Raw genomic sequence first — 17,309 nt, forward strand, 5'->3', positions numbered from 1 at the left:
CTTGCCAACAAAAATACAAGGATCACCTCTACCAAATTTGGGGACAAAACTCTTTCTAAAAAAATAAAAAAAATCTCGAACGACAAAAAGTTTCAAAAATCATGAAAAATAGAAAACGAGTCGTCTTGCCACGAAACTTCACATGAAGTTTAGGGGACCATTGTATGAATTTACAAGCCATAAAAATGGCATTGGCATCACAGAAATATGAAGATGTGCTTGAACCCATCTACCACCCATTCGATCATCGACTTGCGTATCCTGCCTCTCTGGTCGGTTGAGCACCCGCACACTCATTTCGTGGGTTGACTTAGGCATACGGAGTTCATCCCTAGTCTAAGAGGATGAAGTTCATTCCCAGTCTAAGATAAGACCAAACCGAAGGTTACGGTAGCAGGATTGGTAACACACAGGGGGGACCGGGCCGATCCCCGACTTGTGCATTCTGCCTCTCCGGGTGACTGAGCGCCCGTACGCCCGTTTCGTGGGTTGGCTTAGGCATAGGGAGTTCATTCCATGTCTAAGCCCCAGTCAGACCGAGGGTTGTTGCAGCAGAACCGACAGCACACAGAGGGGGACCGAGCCGATCCCTAGCTTGTGCATTATGCCTCTTCGGCCTGCCAGTGCTCGGACGCTCGTTTTGTGGGTTGACTTATGCATACGGAGTTCATTCCTAGTCTAACATCGGACCGGATCGAGGGTTGCGACAGTAGGATCGACAGCACGTAGGGGGGACCAGGTCGATCATTGGCTTACGCATTCTGCTTCTTCGGTCGGTTGAGTGCCCGTACGCTCGTTTCATGGGTTGGCTTAGGCAGACAGAGTTTATTCCATGACTAAGCATACGGAGTTCATTCCTAGTCTAAGATTGGACCGAAGTGAGGGTTACGGTGGCAGGACCAACAGCAGGATCGGTAGCATGCAGGGGGGGATCGAGCTGATCCCCGACTTGTGCATTCTGCCTCTCGGGCCGATTGAGCTCCCGCACGCTTGTTTCATGGGTTGGCTTAGGCATATGGAGTTCATTCCATTTCTAAGCCCCAGCCAGACCGAGGGATGTGGCAGCAGGACCAGCAGCGAGATCAGTAGCACGTAGAGGGGGACCAAGCTAATCCCTGGCTTATGCATTATGCCTCTCCGATCGATTGAGCGCCCGCATGCTCATTTCGTGGGTTGACTTAGGCATACGAAGTTCATCCCATTCTAAGCATGTGGAGTTCATTCCCAGTCTAAGATCGGACCGGACCAAAGGTTGCGGCAACAGGATCGGTAGCACCCAGGGGGGATCGAGCCGATCCCTGGCTTACGCATTTTGCCTTTCCAGTCGGCTGAGCACCCGTACGCCTGTTTCGTGGGTTGGCTTAGGCATAGGGAGTTCATTCCATGTCTAAGCCCCAATTAGACCGAGGGTTGTGGCAGTGGGATTGGCAGCACACAAAGAGGGACTGGGCTGATCCCTGGCTTGCGCATTCTGCCTCTTCGATCGGCTCAGCGCCCGCACGCTCATTTCATGGGTTGACTTATGCATTCGGAGTTCATTCCCAATCTAAGATCGGACCGAATCGAGGGTTGTGGCAGTAGGATCGACAGCTTGCAGGGGGTGATCAGGTTGATCCTTGGCTTGCACATTCTGCCTCTCCGGTCAACTGAGTGCCTGCACGTTTGTTTCATGGGTTGGCTTAGGCATACGGAGTTCATTCCATGTCTAAGCATACGGACTTCATTCCCAGTCTAAGATTTTGAGCCACGATGCAAATGCTAGGCTCGAGCATGTGCTGGTGCTGCATTTTTTTCGCTCGGTGCACCATCGCCGGAGCATCACCGGAGAGCCTAACCAGCGGCATTGGAGGTTCTTGCGATTGGGGGGCCGAGGGGTGTGCGCACATGATATGCGATGGGTGGTGGTACTTGGCCCTTATATTGGCCCCCTATCCCTCATCGAACCTTGAGAAATCACACCCCCTTAAAGAGCATTTGAGATTTTATAGGTTTGCTGCCAGTAGCCATTAAAGCATCCGAAATGGGGACACTTTTTCAAACGGTCACAAAATCTTCTCCACTTCGATTTTTTAGCTGAATGTTTTTGTGTATGCCAAGAAAAATACAAAGATCACCTCTACCAATTTTGGAGACAAAAATCTTTCTAAAAAAATTTTAAAAAATCCCGAACCACAAAAAGTTTTGAAAATCGTAAAAAATAGAAAATGGCTCGTCTTTCCATGAAACTTCACATGAAGGCTTAGGGGACAATTGTACGAATTTACAAGCCATAAAAATGGCATTGGCATGGTAGAAATATGAAGATGTGCTTGAACCCACCTACCACCCGCACGCTCATTTCATGGGTTGACTTAGGCATACAGAGTTCATTCCTAGTCCAAGATCGGATCGAACTGAAGGTTGCAGCAGTAGGATTAACAGCACGCAGGGGGGATCGGGCCGATCCCCGGCTTGCGCATTCTACCTCTCCGGCTGGCTAAGTGCCCGTACGCTCGCTTCATGGGTTGGCTTAGGCATACGGAGTTCATTCCATGTGTAAGCATACGGAGTTCATTCCCATTCTAAGATTGGACCGGACCGAGGGTTGCGGTAGTAGGACCAACAGTAAGATCGGTAGCACGTAGGGGGGACCGGACCGATCCCCGGCTTGTGCATTCTGCCTCTCTGACCAACTGAACGCCCGTACGCTCGTTTCGTGAGTTGGCTTAGGCATACAGAGTTCATTCCATGTCTAAGCATACGGAGTTCATTCCCAGTCTAAGATTTTGAGCCACAGTGCACATGCTGGGCTCAGGCATGTGCTGGTGCCGCATTTTTTTCACCAGGCACCATGACCGGAGCATCGCCAGAGAGCCTAGCTTAAGGCATTGGGGGTTCCGATGATTGGTGGGGCCGGGGGCTGTGCACGTATGATGTACGATGGGTGCTGGTACTTGGCCTTATATTGGCCCTATATCCCTCAACAAACCTCGAGAGCTCACACCCCCTTAAAGAGCATTTGAGATTTTATAGGTTTGCTGCCAGTAGCCATTAAAGTGTCTAAAACGGGGATACCTTTTTCAAATGGTCACAAAATCTTCTCCACTTCCAGTTTTTAGCTGAATGTTTTTGTGCATGCCAATGAAAATACAAGGATCACCTCTAAAAAATTTGGGGCCAAAACTCTTTCTAAAAAATTTTTAAAAAATCCCGAACCTTAAAAAGTTTCAAAAATCATGAAAAATAGAAAACAGGTCGTTTTGCCACGAAACTTCACATGAAGTTTTAGGGCACCATTGTATGAATTTACAAGCCATAAAAATGGCATTGGCATGGCATAAATATGAAGATTTGCTTGAACCCACCGACCACCCGTTCGATCCCCGGCTTGCGCATCCTGCCTCACTAGTCGGCTGAGCGCCCGCACGCTCGTTTAGTGGGTTGACATAGGCATACAAACTTCATCCCCAGTCTAAGCATACAAAGTTCATTCTAGTCTAAGATCAGACCGGATCGAGGGTTGTGGCAGTGGGACCGGCAGCACGCAGAGGGGGACCAGGCCGATCCTCGGCTTGCGCATTATGCCTCTCCGTCTAGCTCAGCGCCCGTACGCTCGTTTCGTGGGTTGACTTAGGCATACGAAGTTTATCCCGGGTTGCGACAGCAGGATTGACAGCACGTAAGGGGGGATCGGGCCGATCCCGACTTACGCATTCTGCCTCTCCGACCGACTGAGCGCCCGCATGACCGTTTCGTGGGTTGGCTTAGGCATAGGGAGTTCATTCCATGTCAAGCCCCAGTGGGACCGAGGGTTGTGGCAGCGAGACCAGCAGCATGCAGAAAGGGACCGGTTCGATCCTCGACTTATGCGTTATGCCCCTCCGACCGGCTCAGCGCCCGCACGCTCGTTTCGTGGGTTGACTTAGGCATACAAAGTTCATCCCCAGTCTAAGCATACGAAGGTCATTTCCCAATCTAAGATCGGATCGGATCGAGGGTTGCGGTAACAAGATCGACAGCATGTAGGAGGGACCGGGTCGATCCCCGGCTTACGCATTCTACCTCTCCGATCAATTGAGCGCTCGTACGCCCTTTTCGTGGGTTGGCTGAGGCATAGGGAGTTCATTCCATGTCTAAGCCCCCGCCGGACCGAGGGTTGTGGCAGCGGGACCGGCAGCACGCAAAGGGGGACCGGGTCGATCCTCGGTTTGCGCATTATGCCTATTCAGTCGGGTTAGCGGTCGCACGCCCGTTTCGTGGGTTGGCTTAGGCATAGGGAGTTCATTCCATGTCTAAGCCCCAGTGGGACTGAGGGTTGTGGCAGTGGGACCAGCAGCATGCAGAAGGGGACCGGTTCGATCCTCAACTTATGCATTATGCCCCTCCGGTCGGCTCAGCGCCCGCACGCTCGTTTCGTGGGTTGACTTAGGCATACGAAGTTCATCCCCAGTCTAAGCATACGGAGTTCATTCCCAATCTAAGATCGGATCAGACCGAGGGCAATAGAAGTGGCAACACACAGGGGGGACCGGTCGATCCTCGGCTTGTGCATTCTGCCTCTTCTGTCGGCTGAGTGCCCGTACGCCCGTTTCATGGGTTGGCTTAGGCATAGGGAGTTCATTCCATGTCTAAGCTCAAGTCGGACCGAGGGTTGTGGTGGCGGGAACAACAGCACGCAGAAGGGGATCGGTTCGATCCTCGACTTACACATTATGCCTTTTCGATCGGCTCAGCGCCCGCATGCTTGTTTCATGGGTTGACTTAGGCATACGAAGTTCATCCCCAGTCTAACCATACGAAGTCCATTCCCAGTCTACGATTGGATCAGATTGAGGGTTGTGGCAACAAGATCGACAGTATGTAAGGGGGGACCGGGCCAATCCCCGGCTTGCGCATTCTACCTCTCCGATCAGCTGAGCACCCGTACGCCCTTTCCATGGGTTGGCTGAGTCATAGGGAGTTCATTCCATGTCGAAGTCCCCGTCGAACCGAGGGTTGTGGCAGCTAGACCTGCAACACGTAGGGGGGACCGGGTCGATCCCCGACTTGCGCATTCTATCTCTCCGGTCGGCTGAGCGCCCGCATGCCCGTTTCGTGGGTTGGCTTAGGCATAGGGAGTTCATTCCATGTCTAAGCCCCAACCGGACCGAGGGTTGTGGCAGCGGAACCGACAGCACGCAGAGGGGGACCGGGTCGATCCCCGACTTGCGTATTATGCCTCTTCGACCGACTCAGTGCTTGCATGCTCGTTTCGTGGGTTAACTTATGCATACGGAGTTTATTCCCAGTCTAAGATCAGACTGGATTGAGGGGTGCAGCACAGGTTCGACAGCATGCAGGGTTGACCGGGCCAATCCCCGGCTTGCGCATTCTGCCTCTTCGATCGACTTAGCACCCGCACCCTCGTTTCGTGGGTTGGCTTAGGCATACGGAGTTCATTCCATGTCTACACATACGGAGTTCTTTCCTAGTCTAAGATTTTGAGCCACGGTGCACATGCTGGGCTCGGGCATGTGCTGGTGTCACATTTTTTTTGCTTGGGGCACCATCGTCGGAGCATCACCGGAGCATCGTCGGAGAGCCTAACCGGTGGCATTGGGGGTTCCGCCGATTAGGTGGGTGTGCACACATGATGTGCGATGGGTGCTGGTACTTGGCCCTTATATTGGCTCCCTATCCCTCACCAAACCTTGAGAACTCACACCCCCTTAAAGAGCATTTGAGATTTTATAGGTTTGCTGCCAGTAGCCATTAAAGTGTCTAAAATGGGGACACCTTTTTCAAACGATCACAAAATCTTCTCCACTTCAAGTTTTTAGCTGAATGTTTTTATCCATGCCAACAAAAATACAAGGATTTCCTCGACCAAATTTGGGGACAAAACTCTTTCTAAAAAAATTTTTAAAAGTCCCGAATCGTAAAAGGTTTCAAAAATCGTGAAAAATAGAAAACGGGTCGTCTTGCCATGAAACTTCAAATGAAGGCTTAGGGGACCATTGTATGAATTTACAAGCCATAAAAAAGGCATTGGCAAAGCAGAAATATGAAGATGTGCTTGAACCCACCTGCCACCCGTTCAATCCCCGACTTGCGCATCCTGCCTTTCTGGTCGGTTGAGCGCTCGCACGCTTGTTTTGTGGGTTGACTTAGGCATACAGAGTTCATCCCCAGTCTAAGCATACGGAGTTCATTCCCAGTCTAAGATTGGATCGGATCGAGGGTTACGATAGCAGGATCGGCAGTACGCAGGGGGGATCGAGTCAATCCCAAGCTTACGCATTCTGCCTCTCCGGTCGGCTGAGCGCTTGCATGCCCGTTTTGTGGGTTGGCTTAGGCATAGGGAGTTCATTCCATGTCTAACCCCCAGTCTGATCGAGGTTTATGGCAGCGAGATCAGCAGCACACAAAGGGGGACCGGGTCGATCCCCGGCTTGTGCATTATGCCTCTTCAGCCGGCTTAGTGCCCGTACATTCATTTCATGGGTTGACTTATGCATACGAAGTTCATTCCTAGTCTAAGATCGGACCGAACCAAGAGTTGCGGTAGCATTATCGATAGCAAGCAGGGGGGACCGGGCTGATCCCCGGCTTGCGCATTCTACCTCTCCGACTAGCTGAGCACCTGCACACTCATTTCGTGGGTTGGCTTATGCATACTGAATTCATTCCCAGTCTATGATAAGACCGGATCAAGGGTTGCGGCAATAGGACCAGCGATAGGATCGACAACACATATGGGGGACCGAGTCGATCCCCGGCTTACCCATTCTGTCTCTCCAGCTGACTGAGCACCCGTACGCTCTTTTCATGGGTTGGATTAGGCATACAGAGTTCATTCCATGTCTAAGCCCCAGCCAGACCGAGGGTTGTGGTAGCAGGACCGACAGTGGGATCGGTAGCACGAAGAGGGGGACCGGGCTGATCACCATCTTGCGCATTATGCCTCTTCAGTCGGCCTCTTCGGCACACTCATTTCGTGGGTTGAATTAGGCATACGGAGTTCATTCCTAGTCTAAGATCAGAGCGAACGAAGAGTTGCGACAGTGGGACTGACAGCACACAGAAGGGGATCGGACCGATCCCTGGCTTGCGCATTATGCCTCTTCGGCCGGCTCAGCACCCGCACGCTCATTTCATGGGTTAACTTAGGCATATGGAGTTCATTCCCAGTCTAAGATCGGACCGGACCGAGGGTTACGGTAGCAGGATCGACAACACACAGGAAGGGATCGAGTTGATCCCTGACTTGCGCATTCTGCCTCTCCGATCGACTGGGTGCCCACACACTCGTTTTATGGGTTGGCTTAGGCATACGGAGTTCATTTCATGTCTAAGCATATGGAGTTCATTCCCAGTCTAAGATTGTACCGGACCGAAGGTTGTGGTAGTAAGACCAGCAGTAGGATCGACAGCACGCAAGAAGGGATCGGGCCGATCCTCGGCTTGCGAATTCTGCCTCTCCGGTCGACTAAGCAGTCGCACGCTTGTTGCATGGGTTGGCTTAGGCATACGAAGTTCATTCCATGTCTAAGCCCCAGTCAGACCAAGGGTTGTGGCATCAAGATCGACAGCGGGATCGGTAGCACGTAGAGTGGGATCGGGCTGATCCTCGACTTGCGCATTATGCCTCTCTGGACGGCCTCTCCGGTCGACTGAGCGCCCATATGCTCATTTCGTGGGTTAACTTAGGCATATGGAGTTCATCCCCAGTCTAAGCATACGGAGTTCATTCCCAGTCTAAGATCAGACTGGACCAAGGGTTACGGCAGTAGGACCAGCAGTAGGATCGGTAGCACGCAGGGTGGACCGAGGCAATCCCTAGCTTGCGCATTCTGCCTCTCCGGTCAGCTGAGTGCCCGCACGCCCGTTTCGTGAATTAGCTTAGGCATAAGGAGTTCATTCCATGTCTAAGCCCCAACCGGACCGAGGGTTGACTTAGGCATACGGAGTTCATTCCCAATCTAAGATTGGATTGGACCGAGCATTGCGGTAGCAGGATCGACAGCACGTAGGGGGGATTGGGCTGATCCCCAGCTTGGACATTCTACCTCTTCGATCGGTTGAGCACCCGCACGCTCATTTCATGGGTTGGCTTAGGCATACGGAGTTCATTCCATGTCCAAGCATACGGAGTTCATTCCTAGTCTAAGATCAGACCGGATCGATAGTTGTGGCAACAGGACTAGCAGTAGGATCGATAGCACGTAGGGGGGATCGGGCCGATCCCCAGCTTGCGCATTCTGCCTCTGCGGTCGGTTGACCACCCGTATGCTCATTTCGTGGGTTGGTTTAGGCATACGGAGTTCATTCCATGTCTAGGCCCCAGTCGAACCGAGGGTTGTGGCAACAGGACCTGTAACGGGATCGGCAGCATGTAGAGGGGGACCGAGGTGATCCCCGACTTGCGTAATATGCCTCTCCGACTGGTCTCTTCAATCGACTAAGACCCCGTATGCTCGTTTCGTGGGTTGACTTAGGCATACGGAGTTCATCCCTAGTCTAAGCATGCAGAGTTCATTCCCAGTCTAAGATCAGATCGGATCGAGGGTTGTGACAGCAGGATCGGCAGCACGTAGGGGGGGCCAGGTTGATCCCCGGCTTGCTCATTCTGCCTCTCCGATCGACTGAACGCCTGCACGCCCGTTTCGTGGGTTGGCTTAGGCATAGGGAGGTCATTCCATGTCTAAGCCATAGCCAGACCGAGGGTTATGGCAGCGGGACTGGCAGCACGCAGAGGGGGACCAAGTCGATCCTTAGCTTGCGATTATGCCTCTCTGACCGATTCAGTGCCCACACTTTCATTTCGTGGGTTGACTTAGGCATACGGAGTTCATTCCTAGTCTAAGATCAGACCGGACCGAGGGTTGTGGCAGCAAGACCGGTAGCGGGATTGGCAGCACATAGAGGGGGACCGAGCTAATCCTCGGCTTGCACATTATGCCTCTTCGGACATCCTCTCCGGTCAGCTGAGCACCCACACGCTCGTTTCGTGGGTTGACTTAGGCAGACGGAGTTCATCCCCAGTCTAAGCATACAGAGTTCATTCCCAGTCTAAGATCGAATCGGACTAAGGGTTGTGATAGCAGGACCACCAGCAGGATTGACAGCATGCAGGGTGGACCGTGCCGACCCCAACTTGTGCATTCTGCCTCTCCGACTGGCTAAGCGCCCACACGCTCGTTTCGTGGGTTAGCTTAGGTATACGGAGTTCATTTCACGTCTAAGCATACGGAGTGCATTCTCAGTCTAAGATTTTGAGCCACGGTGCACAAGCTGGGCTCGAGCATATGCTGGTGCCGTATTTTTTTCGCCCAGGGCACCATCGTCGAAGCATCACAGGAGAGCCTAACCGGCGGCATTGGGGGTTTCGGTGATTAGGGGGCCGGGGGGTGTGCGCACATGATGTGCGATGGGTGCTGGTACTTGGCCCTTATATTGGCCCCCTATCCCTCATCAAACCTTGAGAACTCACACCCCCCTTAAAGGGCATTTGAGATTTTATAGGTTTGCTACCAATAGCCATTAAAGTGTCTGAAATGGGGACACTTTTTTCAAATGGTCACAAAATCTTTTGCACTTCGAGTTTTTCGCTAAATTTTTTTGTGCATGCCAAAAAAATACAAGGATCACCTCTACCAAATTTGGGGACAAAACACTTTTTAAAAAAATTTTAAAAAATCTCGAACCGTAAAAAGTTTCAAAAATTGTGAAAAATAGAAAACGGGTCGTCTTGCCACGAAACTTCACATGAAGGGTTAGGGGACCATTGTATGAATTTGCAAGCCATAAAAATGGCATTGGAATGGCAAAAATATGAAGATGTGCTTGAACCCACCTACCACCCGTTCAATCCTCGGCTTGCGCATCCTGCCTCTCTAGTCGGTTGAGCGCCCGTACGGTCGTTTTATGGGTTGACATAGGCATACGGAGTTCATCCCCAATCTAAGCATATGGAGTTCATTCCCAGTCTAAGATCAGACCAGATCGAGGGTTACGACAGCAGGATCGACAACACGCAAGAGAGACCGGGCCGATGCCCGGCTTGTGCATTCTGCCTCTCCGACCGGCTGAGCACCCGCACATCCGTTTCGTGGGTTGGCGTAGGCTTAGGGAGTTCATTCCAAGCCTAAGCCCCAGTCGGACCGAGGGTTGTGGCAGCGGGACTGGCAGCACGCAGAGGGGGATCGGGCCGATCCCCGACTTGTGCGTTATGCCTCTCCGGCTGGCTCAACGCCCGCACGCTCATTTCGTGGGTTGGCTTAGGCATACGGAGTTAATTCCCAGTCCAAGATCAGATCAGACCGAGGGTTGCAGGAGCAGGTTCGACAGCACGCAGGGGGGACTGGGTCGATCCACAACTTGAGTATTCTACCTCTCCAGCCAGTTGAGCGTCCGCACGCTTGTTTCGTGGGTTGGCTTAGGCATACGAAGTTCATTCCATGTCTAAGCATATGGAGTTCATTCCCAATCTAAGATCAGACCGGATCAAGGGTTGCGGTAGCAGGACCAGCAGCAGGATCGACAACATACAGGGGGGGACCGAGGCCATCCCCGGCTTACGTATTCTGCCTCTCCAGTCGACTGAGCGCCCGCACGCTCATTTCGTGGGTTGGCTTAGGCATACGGAGTTCATTCCATGTCTAAGCATATAGAGTTCATTCCCAATCTAAGATCAGACCAGACCGAGGGTTTTAGTAGTAGGACCAACAGCAGGATCGATAGCACGCAGGGGGGACCAGGGCCATCCCCTGCTTGCGCATTCTGCCTCTCTGGCCGGCTGAGCACCCACACGCTCGTTTCATGGGTTGGCTTAGGCATACGGAGTTCATTCCATGTCTAAGCCCCAGCCGAACCGAGGGTTGTGCTAGTAGGACCGACAGCGGGATCGATAGCATGCAGAGGGGCATCGGGTTGATCCCCAGCTTGCATATTATGCCAATGAAAATACAAGGATCACCTCTACCAAATTTGCGAACAAAACTCTTTCTAAAAAAATTTAAAAAAATCTCAAACCGCAAAAGGTTTCAAAAATCATGAAAAATAGAAAACGGGTCGTCTTGCCACGAAACTTCACTTGAAGGCTTAGGGGACCATTGTATGAATTTACAAGGCATAAAAACGGCATTGGTAGGGCAGAAATATGAAGATGTGCTTGTGTCATGGGCTCCGATCTTAGACTCAGAATCCGTGTGGCCTTAGGCTTGGAATCTCCTCCTTTGTACCTAAGTCAACCTAAAACACGAGCGTGCGGGCACTAGAACAATGTGAAGGGCTGATTACACAAGTTAAAGAGAAACAGGATGAACAAGACAGAATTCTAGAAATGCTCTTGTATTCCCTGAAACAGAAGTGTTTGATGGTGTACAAATGAGGGTAGAGCAGCCCTCTATTTATAGTTAAGGCTCCAGCTACAACTTAATGGCAATATCCCTAGAATAAAGGCTAAAATCATGGGATTACAATCAATCAGGATGCTAACTCCTGATTTTTAGGGTCAACCAAATCTGCCAGGATGCTCCTGCTGGTCTGCCTGCTTCCAAAAGCTTCCCTTGCATGTCCAACACCTTAGGCCCTTCTGGATGTGGTGCGGGCAGCTTGTATACCAGGCCTTAGTCTCACGGGCTAGCCTACAAGTCGGGCGGGCATTCTGAACTCGTTTGCTAGGCTTTATGCACAGATACCCACCAGCATGCCTGGTCTGCAGGCCTTAACTTCTGGCTCGCCTGTTGGTGCACCTGATGCGCCTGATGTGCCTGGTGTGCCCACCCAGGGCATGACATTCTCCCTCACTTGATTGCGCAATGCCCTTTTTGCGTCTTCCGCATGGTACTACCTGATCTGGTCCTTGAACTACCATAAGTCATCTGCTGGTTCCCAGCTCGCTTCACTATCTAGAAATCCCTTTCAGTGCACTAAGTACTTTTGTCTTGGCTAATAATTCTTCCGTCTCACCTCCAGGTTAGCTATGATGCTGTGGACCTCCTTCTCATATGAGGCCCTTACTCTCAATGGTGCACGCTTTGACTCTGCCCGTCCTGGATCTCCCTCATCCTCATGGAACGGCTTGAGCATGCTCACATGGAACATCGGGTGTACCCTCAACTTGGGTGGCATATCCAGCTTGTAGGCAACCTTGCCTACCCTCTTGACTACTCGGAAAGGTCCCTCATACCTCTGGACTAGGTGTTTGTGCAGCCCCCTATGGCGCACAATGGGATGCAGCTTCACCAACACCAAGTCTCCAACCTGGAACTACTTCTTCCAAGGATAGAAAACCCAAGGATCCAAACCAAGCAACTGACTCAACCTCACAAGACCTCCCTGGCCTCCCAAAGAAAAGTGGTCAGCGGAAAAAGTCCAAAGACTCCTCTATTGATGGATTCTCCAGGCGGCACAGAACCCAGGACTTCGATACTGGATCCGAGTCAGGGTCTGTATCTGGCGCCCTAGAGGAACGACGTAGTAATGCTTCAGGTTTTGAAGAAAGGGAAGGTACCTGAGAAAATTATTATTTTTGGTTGGTAAACATTGGCACTACTAGCTAGACTCTTTTGCTTTAGTGGAAACCAAGAAGAGTTACATACTCTTTTTTTTGTTTCTTTTCCCACCTCAGGGAAACCTTGTATGATCAAAGATCCATTGGAATTAATTGTTGAAACTTGGAATTGATTCTGTGACTCAGTTTTCAATGAAGGAAAAGTTTCATTGCGAAATATTAATTTTTTTCATGGTGCATGCATCAATTACTCCGTAATTTTTATATTGTGCTGAGCCTTCATGAATCATGATTAATGCTCTTAAACAACAGCTTTTTCTCGAGAGTTGTATCAAGTCATGACACAAATATCGATGCTTTCTCTAAGTATGTCTTAATGGCTGAGCCAGAATCTGGTTAGCTTACTACTTTATTCCTGCTTGCGTTGCATCACAAGAAAAATGAAACTAGGTTGCTCCTGATAATATCTACTTTCCCTCAAAACTAAAACTAAATTGAAGAGAAGGGTTAGCTGAAGGATTGAAGCAAATCTAACACCAAAAACTAGTTGGCAAAATGCCAAAAAATTTATTTTTTTCCCTAAAAATCAAATAAATAGGCAAGCTGATCCATAGTTAAACAATTTCCTGTCTAAAATAAAATGGAAAACTGATGAATATTTGAAACCAAAAGGGTAAAAGGTGGTCATTTTCACTTTGCACAAAATAGATACTTCTACTCATCAGTAGTATATATATCTTGACTCACTGTAGTATATATATCCTGACTCATTTCTATCAGACTATCAGTTACCACAATAGGAGCATCTCCAGATACGAATTGTTTTTTGTTTAAAAAAAATGCTGGTGAAGTGGATAATTAGCAACAAAACAATAATATAACTACTTGTCATTGATTCATTGACCAAAACCAAATAGAAAAACAAAAGTAATTACAACATTTTAACCACTGCAGTACAGTGCCAACAAATGCCCAAAAATTCCTATTAACGAGTCAGTATTAACTTGTTTCTGTAAGATCTATCAGTATTTTTCCTTGCTCTTTGATGATAAACAATCAAAACAAAACCACAAAAACCCCAAAAACAGAAACAAAACATGAAAAGAAGATGATAACAGACCAGAATAAGAACCACCAATGAAGAGGATAGGATTGGGAATGTCTGGCTTGCTGCATTTCTTCAATTCTCTAAAGCTGTCGTGAATGCTTTTACCATGGCTCAATTTGTCATCAACACACAGTTCTGGATTACCTTTTAACCTTAACTTTTCACCAACCTTAGCAGTAAATTTAGCAGAGAAAGGAACTCTTCCATTCAGATTGTTGTTTTCCAAATTGATTTCACTTACAAATGCCAAGAACCCAAACTCCTCAGGCACTTTCCCTTCAAGATTGTTATTATCGAGTACTAAATAACACAAGTTTGTCAAATGCACCCCTGGAATTCCCCCAACCAATCCCATACCAGAAAATCCTATCCCCAGAATACCCCCTAGCTTTTCCCATATTTTTGGTATCTCCCCTCCTAGTAAATTTCCACTCAAATACACCTCCTTCAATCTGGGCATTTCAGCAAAAAACAAAGGAATCCCAAAGTTACCGAAACGGCTAAAACTCAAATCCAAGAACTCCAAACCCTGTAAGTTACTCAAGCTCTCTGGGATTTTACCGGAAAACCCATTTGAACTCAAGTCTAGCTTCAAAAGCTGAGTGAGATTACCAACTGAACAAGGGACATTTCCATCAACATCGTTTCCACTTAAGTCCAGAACTTTCAGTTTCTTCAACTTAGAAAAATTAACGGAAACCTGTCCACTAAGCTTGTTTCTTGATAGTGTAATCTCTTCAACGTTAACCAAATCACCAATCCCATCTGGGATACTCCCATAAATTCCATTTCCAATCAAAACCAGCCTCCTCAAACTTGTGAAATTTTGAATGATGCCACTGAGAGGACCAACAAAAGCTGGGTTGTGTAGACCCACTGGGATGCCACTAAAATCCTGCCTCTTTTGGTCTGCCCACTTCTTCGACCTCTTAGCCACCTTGTGTAGACAAACTCTGACCAAGTCAGTTTGCTCCTGTCATGCCTTGGCAAACTTGTATGCTACTGGATTTGGCCCTGTATAACCTGCAGCAATCGAACCGGGTGTTAGTGGTTGTTGCCCTGTCACAACTTCAAATGGGCTCTGGTTCGTTGCCTCGCTCCTTTGCAAGTTGTAGGAAAACTGTGCAATATCTAACAGCTTTGGCCAGTCCCTTTGTATGGCACTCACATAGTGCCTGAGGTAGACCTCTAATAGTCCATTCACTCATTCTGTCTGCCCATCGGTCTGCGGATGCATGCTGGTGGAAAAGTTCAAGTTTGACCCCAACAGCTTGAACAACTCAGTCCAGAACCTACCCGTGAAACACCCGTCCCGATCACTAACAATGGTCCTCGACACCCCCAGTACTTAACCATGTTCTTCAGGAACAATCGAGCTACCTCCTTGGCTGGGCACTCCTTGGTTGCTGGAATGAAAATTCCATACTTGGAAAACTTGTCCACCATTACCATGATGCTTCCAAACCCTTCTGCTTTGGGTAAACCGACTATAAAGTCTAGAGAAACACTCTCCCATGGTCGCTCTGGCACTGGCAATGGCTCCAAGAGACCGTCTGGTTTCTTGAGCTCTACTTTGTCCTGTTGGCACACAAGACAAGTCTTCCCATAGGCCTCCACATTGTCCCTCATGTGCGGCCAGTAGTATCGGTCCTCGATCAGCACCAAGGTGCGACTCACTCCGGGATGTCCAGCCCACCTTGCATCATGGCATTCTTGCAAAACTTCCTTGCGGAGCTTCCCGTGCTGCTGTACAAACAGTCTATTGCCTCTAGTGTACAATAAGCCATCCTGCAACCAAAATTGCCTAGTCTTACCTTACTGGGCGCACTCCATCAAAGCCTTGGCTGTAGGATCATGCGTAAGTCCCTCCTTGATGTGTGGCACCAGTGACCCCTCTGGTTGGCTAATGGCAGCAAGGTTAACCTTTCTGCTTAAGGCGTCTACCACTAGGTTCGCCTGTCCTGGCTTGTACTCCATCTGGAAATCAAATTCTACAAGAAAATCTTGCCATCTCACCTGTTTGGGTGACAGCTTCTTCTGCATCTGGAAGTAGCTGGTTGCCCATTGTTCATCCTCACCACGAACCTCGACCCCAACAGGTAATGGCGCCAAGTGCATAAGTGGTGCACCACTGTAGTTATCTCCTTCTCTTGGACTATGTACCTGCATTCAGTCTCATTCAGCTCCTGCTCTCGAACGTGACTGGACGTCTCTCCTGCATCAACACGCCCCCTATGGCAAAGTCTGATGCATCCGTATGTACCTCATACGGCTTGGCATGGTCGATCCCCAACTTGCGCATTCTGCCTCTCTGATCGACTGAGCACCTGCATGCTCGTTTTGTGGGTTGGCTTAGGCATATGGAGTTCATTCCATGTCCAAGCATACGGAGTTCATTCCCAATCTAAGATCGGATCGAACTGAGGGTTACGACAGCAGGACCTGCAGCAGGATCGGTAGCATGCAAGGGGGCACCGGGCCGATCCTCGTCTTGCGCATTCTGCCTCTCCGGCTGACTGAGCACCCGCTCGCTCATTTCATGGGTTGGCTTAGGCATACGGAGTTCATTCCATGTCTAGGCCCCAGTCAGATCGAGGGTTATGGTAGCAGGACCGATAGCGGGATTGGTAGCACGTAAAGGGGGACCAGACTGATCCCCGGCTTGCGCATTATGCCTCTCTGATCGACTGAGCGCCCGTACGCTCGTTTCATGGGTGGACTTAGGCATACGGAGTTCATCCCCAGTCTAGGCATACGGAGTTCATTCCCAATCTAAGATCAGATCGGATCGAGGGTTGCGGCAGCAGGATCGACAACACACAGGGGGGATCGGGCCGATCCCTGGCTTGCGCATTCTGCCTCTCCGGCCGGCTAAGCACCCGCACGCCCATTTTGTGGGTTTGCTTAGGCATAGGGAGTTCATTCTATGTCTAAGCCCTAGCCGAACCGAGGGTTGTGGCAGTAGGACCGGCAGCATGCAGAGTGGGACTAGGTCGATCCTCGGCTTACGCATTATGCCTCTTCGGCCTACTCAATGCCCGCATGCTCATTTCGTGGGTTGACTTATGCATACGGAGTTCATTCCCAGTCTAAGATCAGATCGGACCGAGGGTTGCAGTAGCAGGATCGATAGCATACAGGGGGAATCGGGTCGATCCTTGGCTTGCGCATTCTGCATCTCCGAACGGCTGAGCGCCCGCTTGCTCATTTCGTGGGTTGGCTTAGGCATACGGAGTTCATTCCATGTCTAAGCATACGGAGTTCAATCTTAGTCTAAGATTTTGAGTCACGGTGCACATGCTGGGCTTGGGCATGTACTGGTGCCACATTTTTTTCTCTCGGGGCACCATCGCCAGAGCATCGCTGGGGCATCACCGGAGAGCCTAACCGACAACATTGGGGTTATGACGATTGGGGGGGCCGGGGGGTGCACGAACATGATGTGTGATGGGTGCTGGTACTTGGCCTTTATAGTGGCCCCCTATCCCTCATCAAACCTCGAGAACTCACACCCCCTTAAAGAGCATTTGAGATTTTATAGGTTTGCTGCCAGTAGCCATTAAAGTGTCTGAAATGGGGACACTTTTTTCAAACGGTTACAAAATCTTCTCCACTTCGAGTTTTTAGCTGAATTTTTTTGTGCATGCCAACAAAAATACAAGGATCACCTCTACCAAATTTGGGGGCAAAAATCTTTCTAAAAAAATTTTAAAAAATCCCAAACCA

The 17,309-nt window shown here is 49.8% G+C and overlaps 1 protein-coding gene across 1 annotated transcript; it reads right to left on the reverse strand.

Annotated features, from left to right (window-relative positions):
- Positions 1-13,497: 13,497 nt before the first annotated feature.
- On the reverse strand, positions 13,498-15,752 carry LOC149517988 (uncharacterized). Its single transcript, XM_089764322.1, has 2 exons — positions 15,600-15,752; positions 13,498-14,520 (listed from the first exon to the last, which is right to left on the reverse strand). Exons 1-2 carry the CDS (start codon positions 15,750-15,752, stop codon positions 13,498-13,500), a joined length of 1,176 nt encoding a protein of 391 aa, XP_089620448.1.
- Positions 15,753-17,309: the final 1,557 nt, after the last annotated feature.

The sequence above is a fragment of the Durio zibethinus genome, chromosome 7, assembly GCF_047325235.1.
Source record: "Durio zibethinus cultivar Kanyao isolate XHJ-2024 chromosome 7, ASM4732523v1, whole genome shotgun sequence".
NCBI classification, from domain to species: Eukaryota; Viridiplantae; Streptophyta; class Magnoliopsida; order Malvales; family Malvaceae; genus Durio; species Durio zibethinus.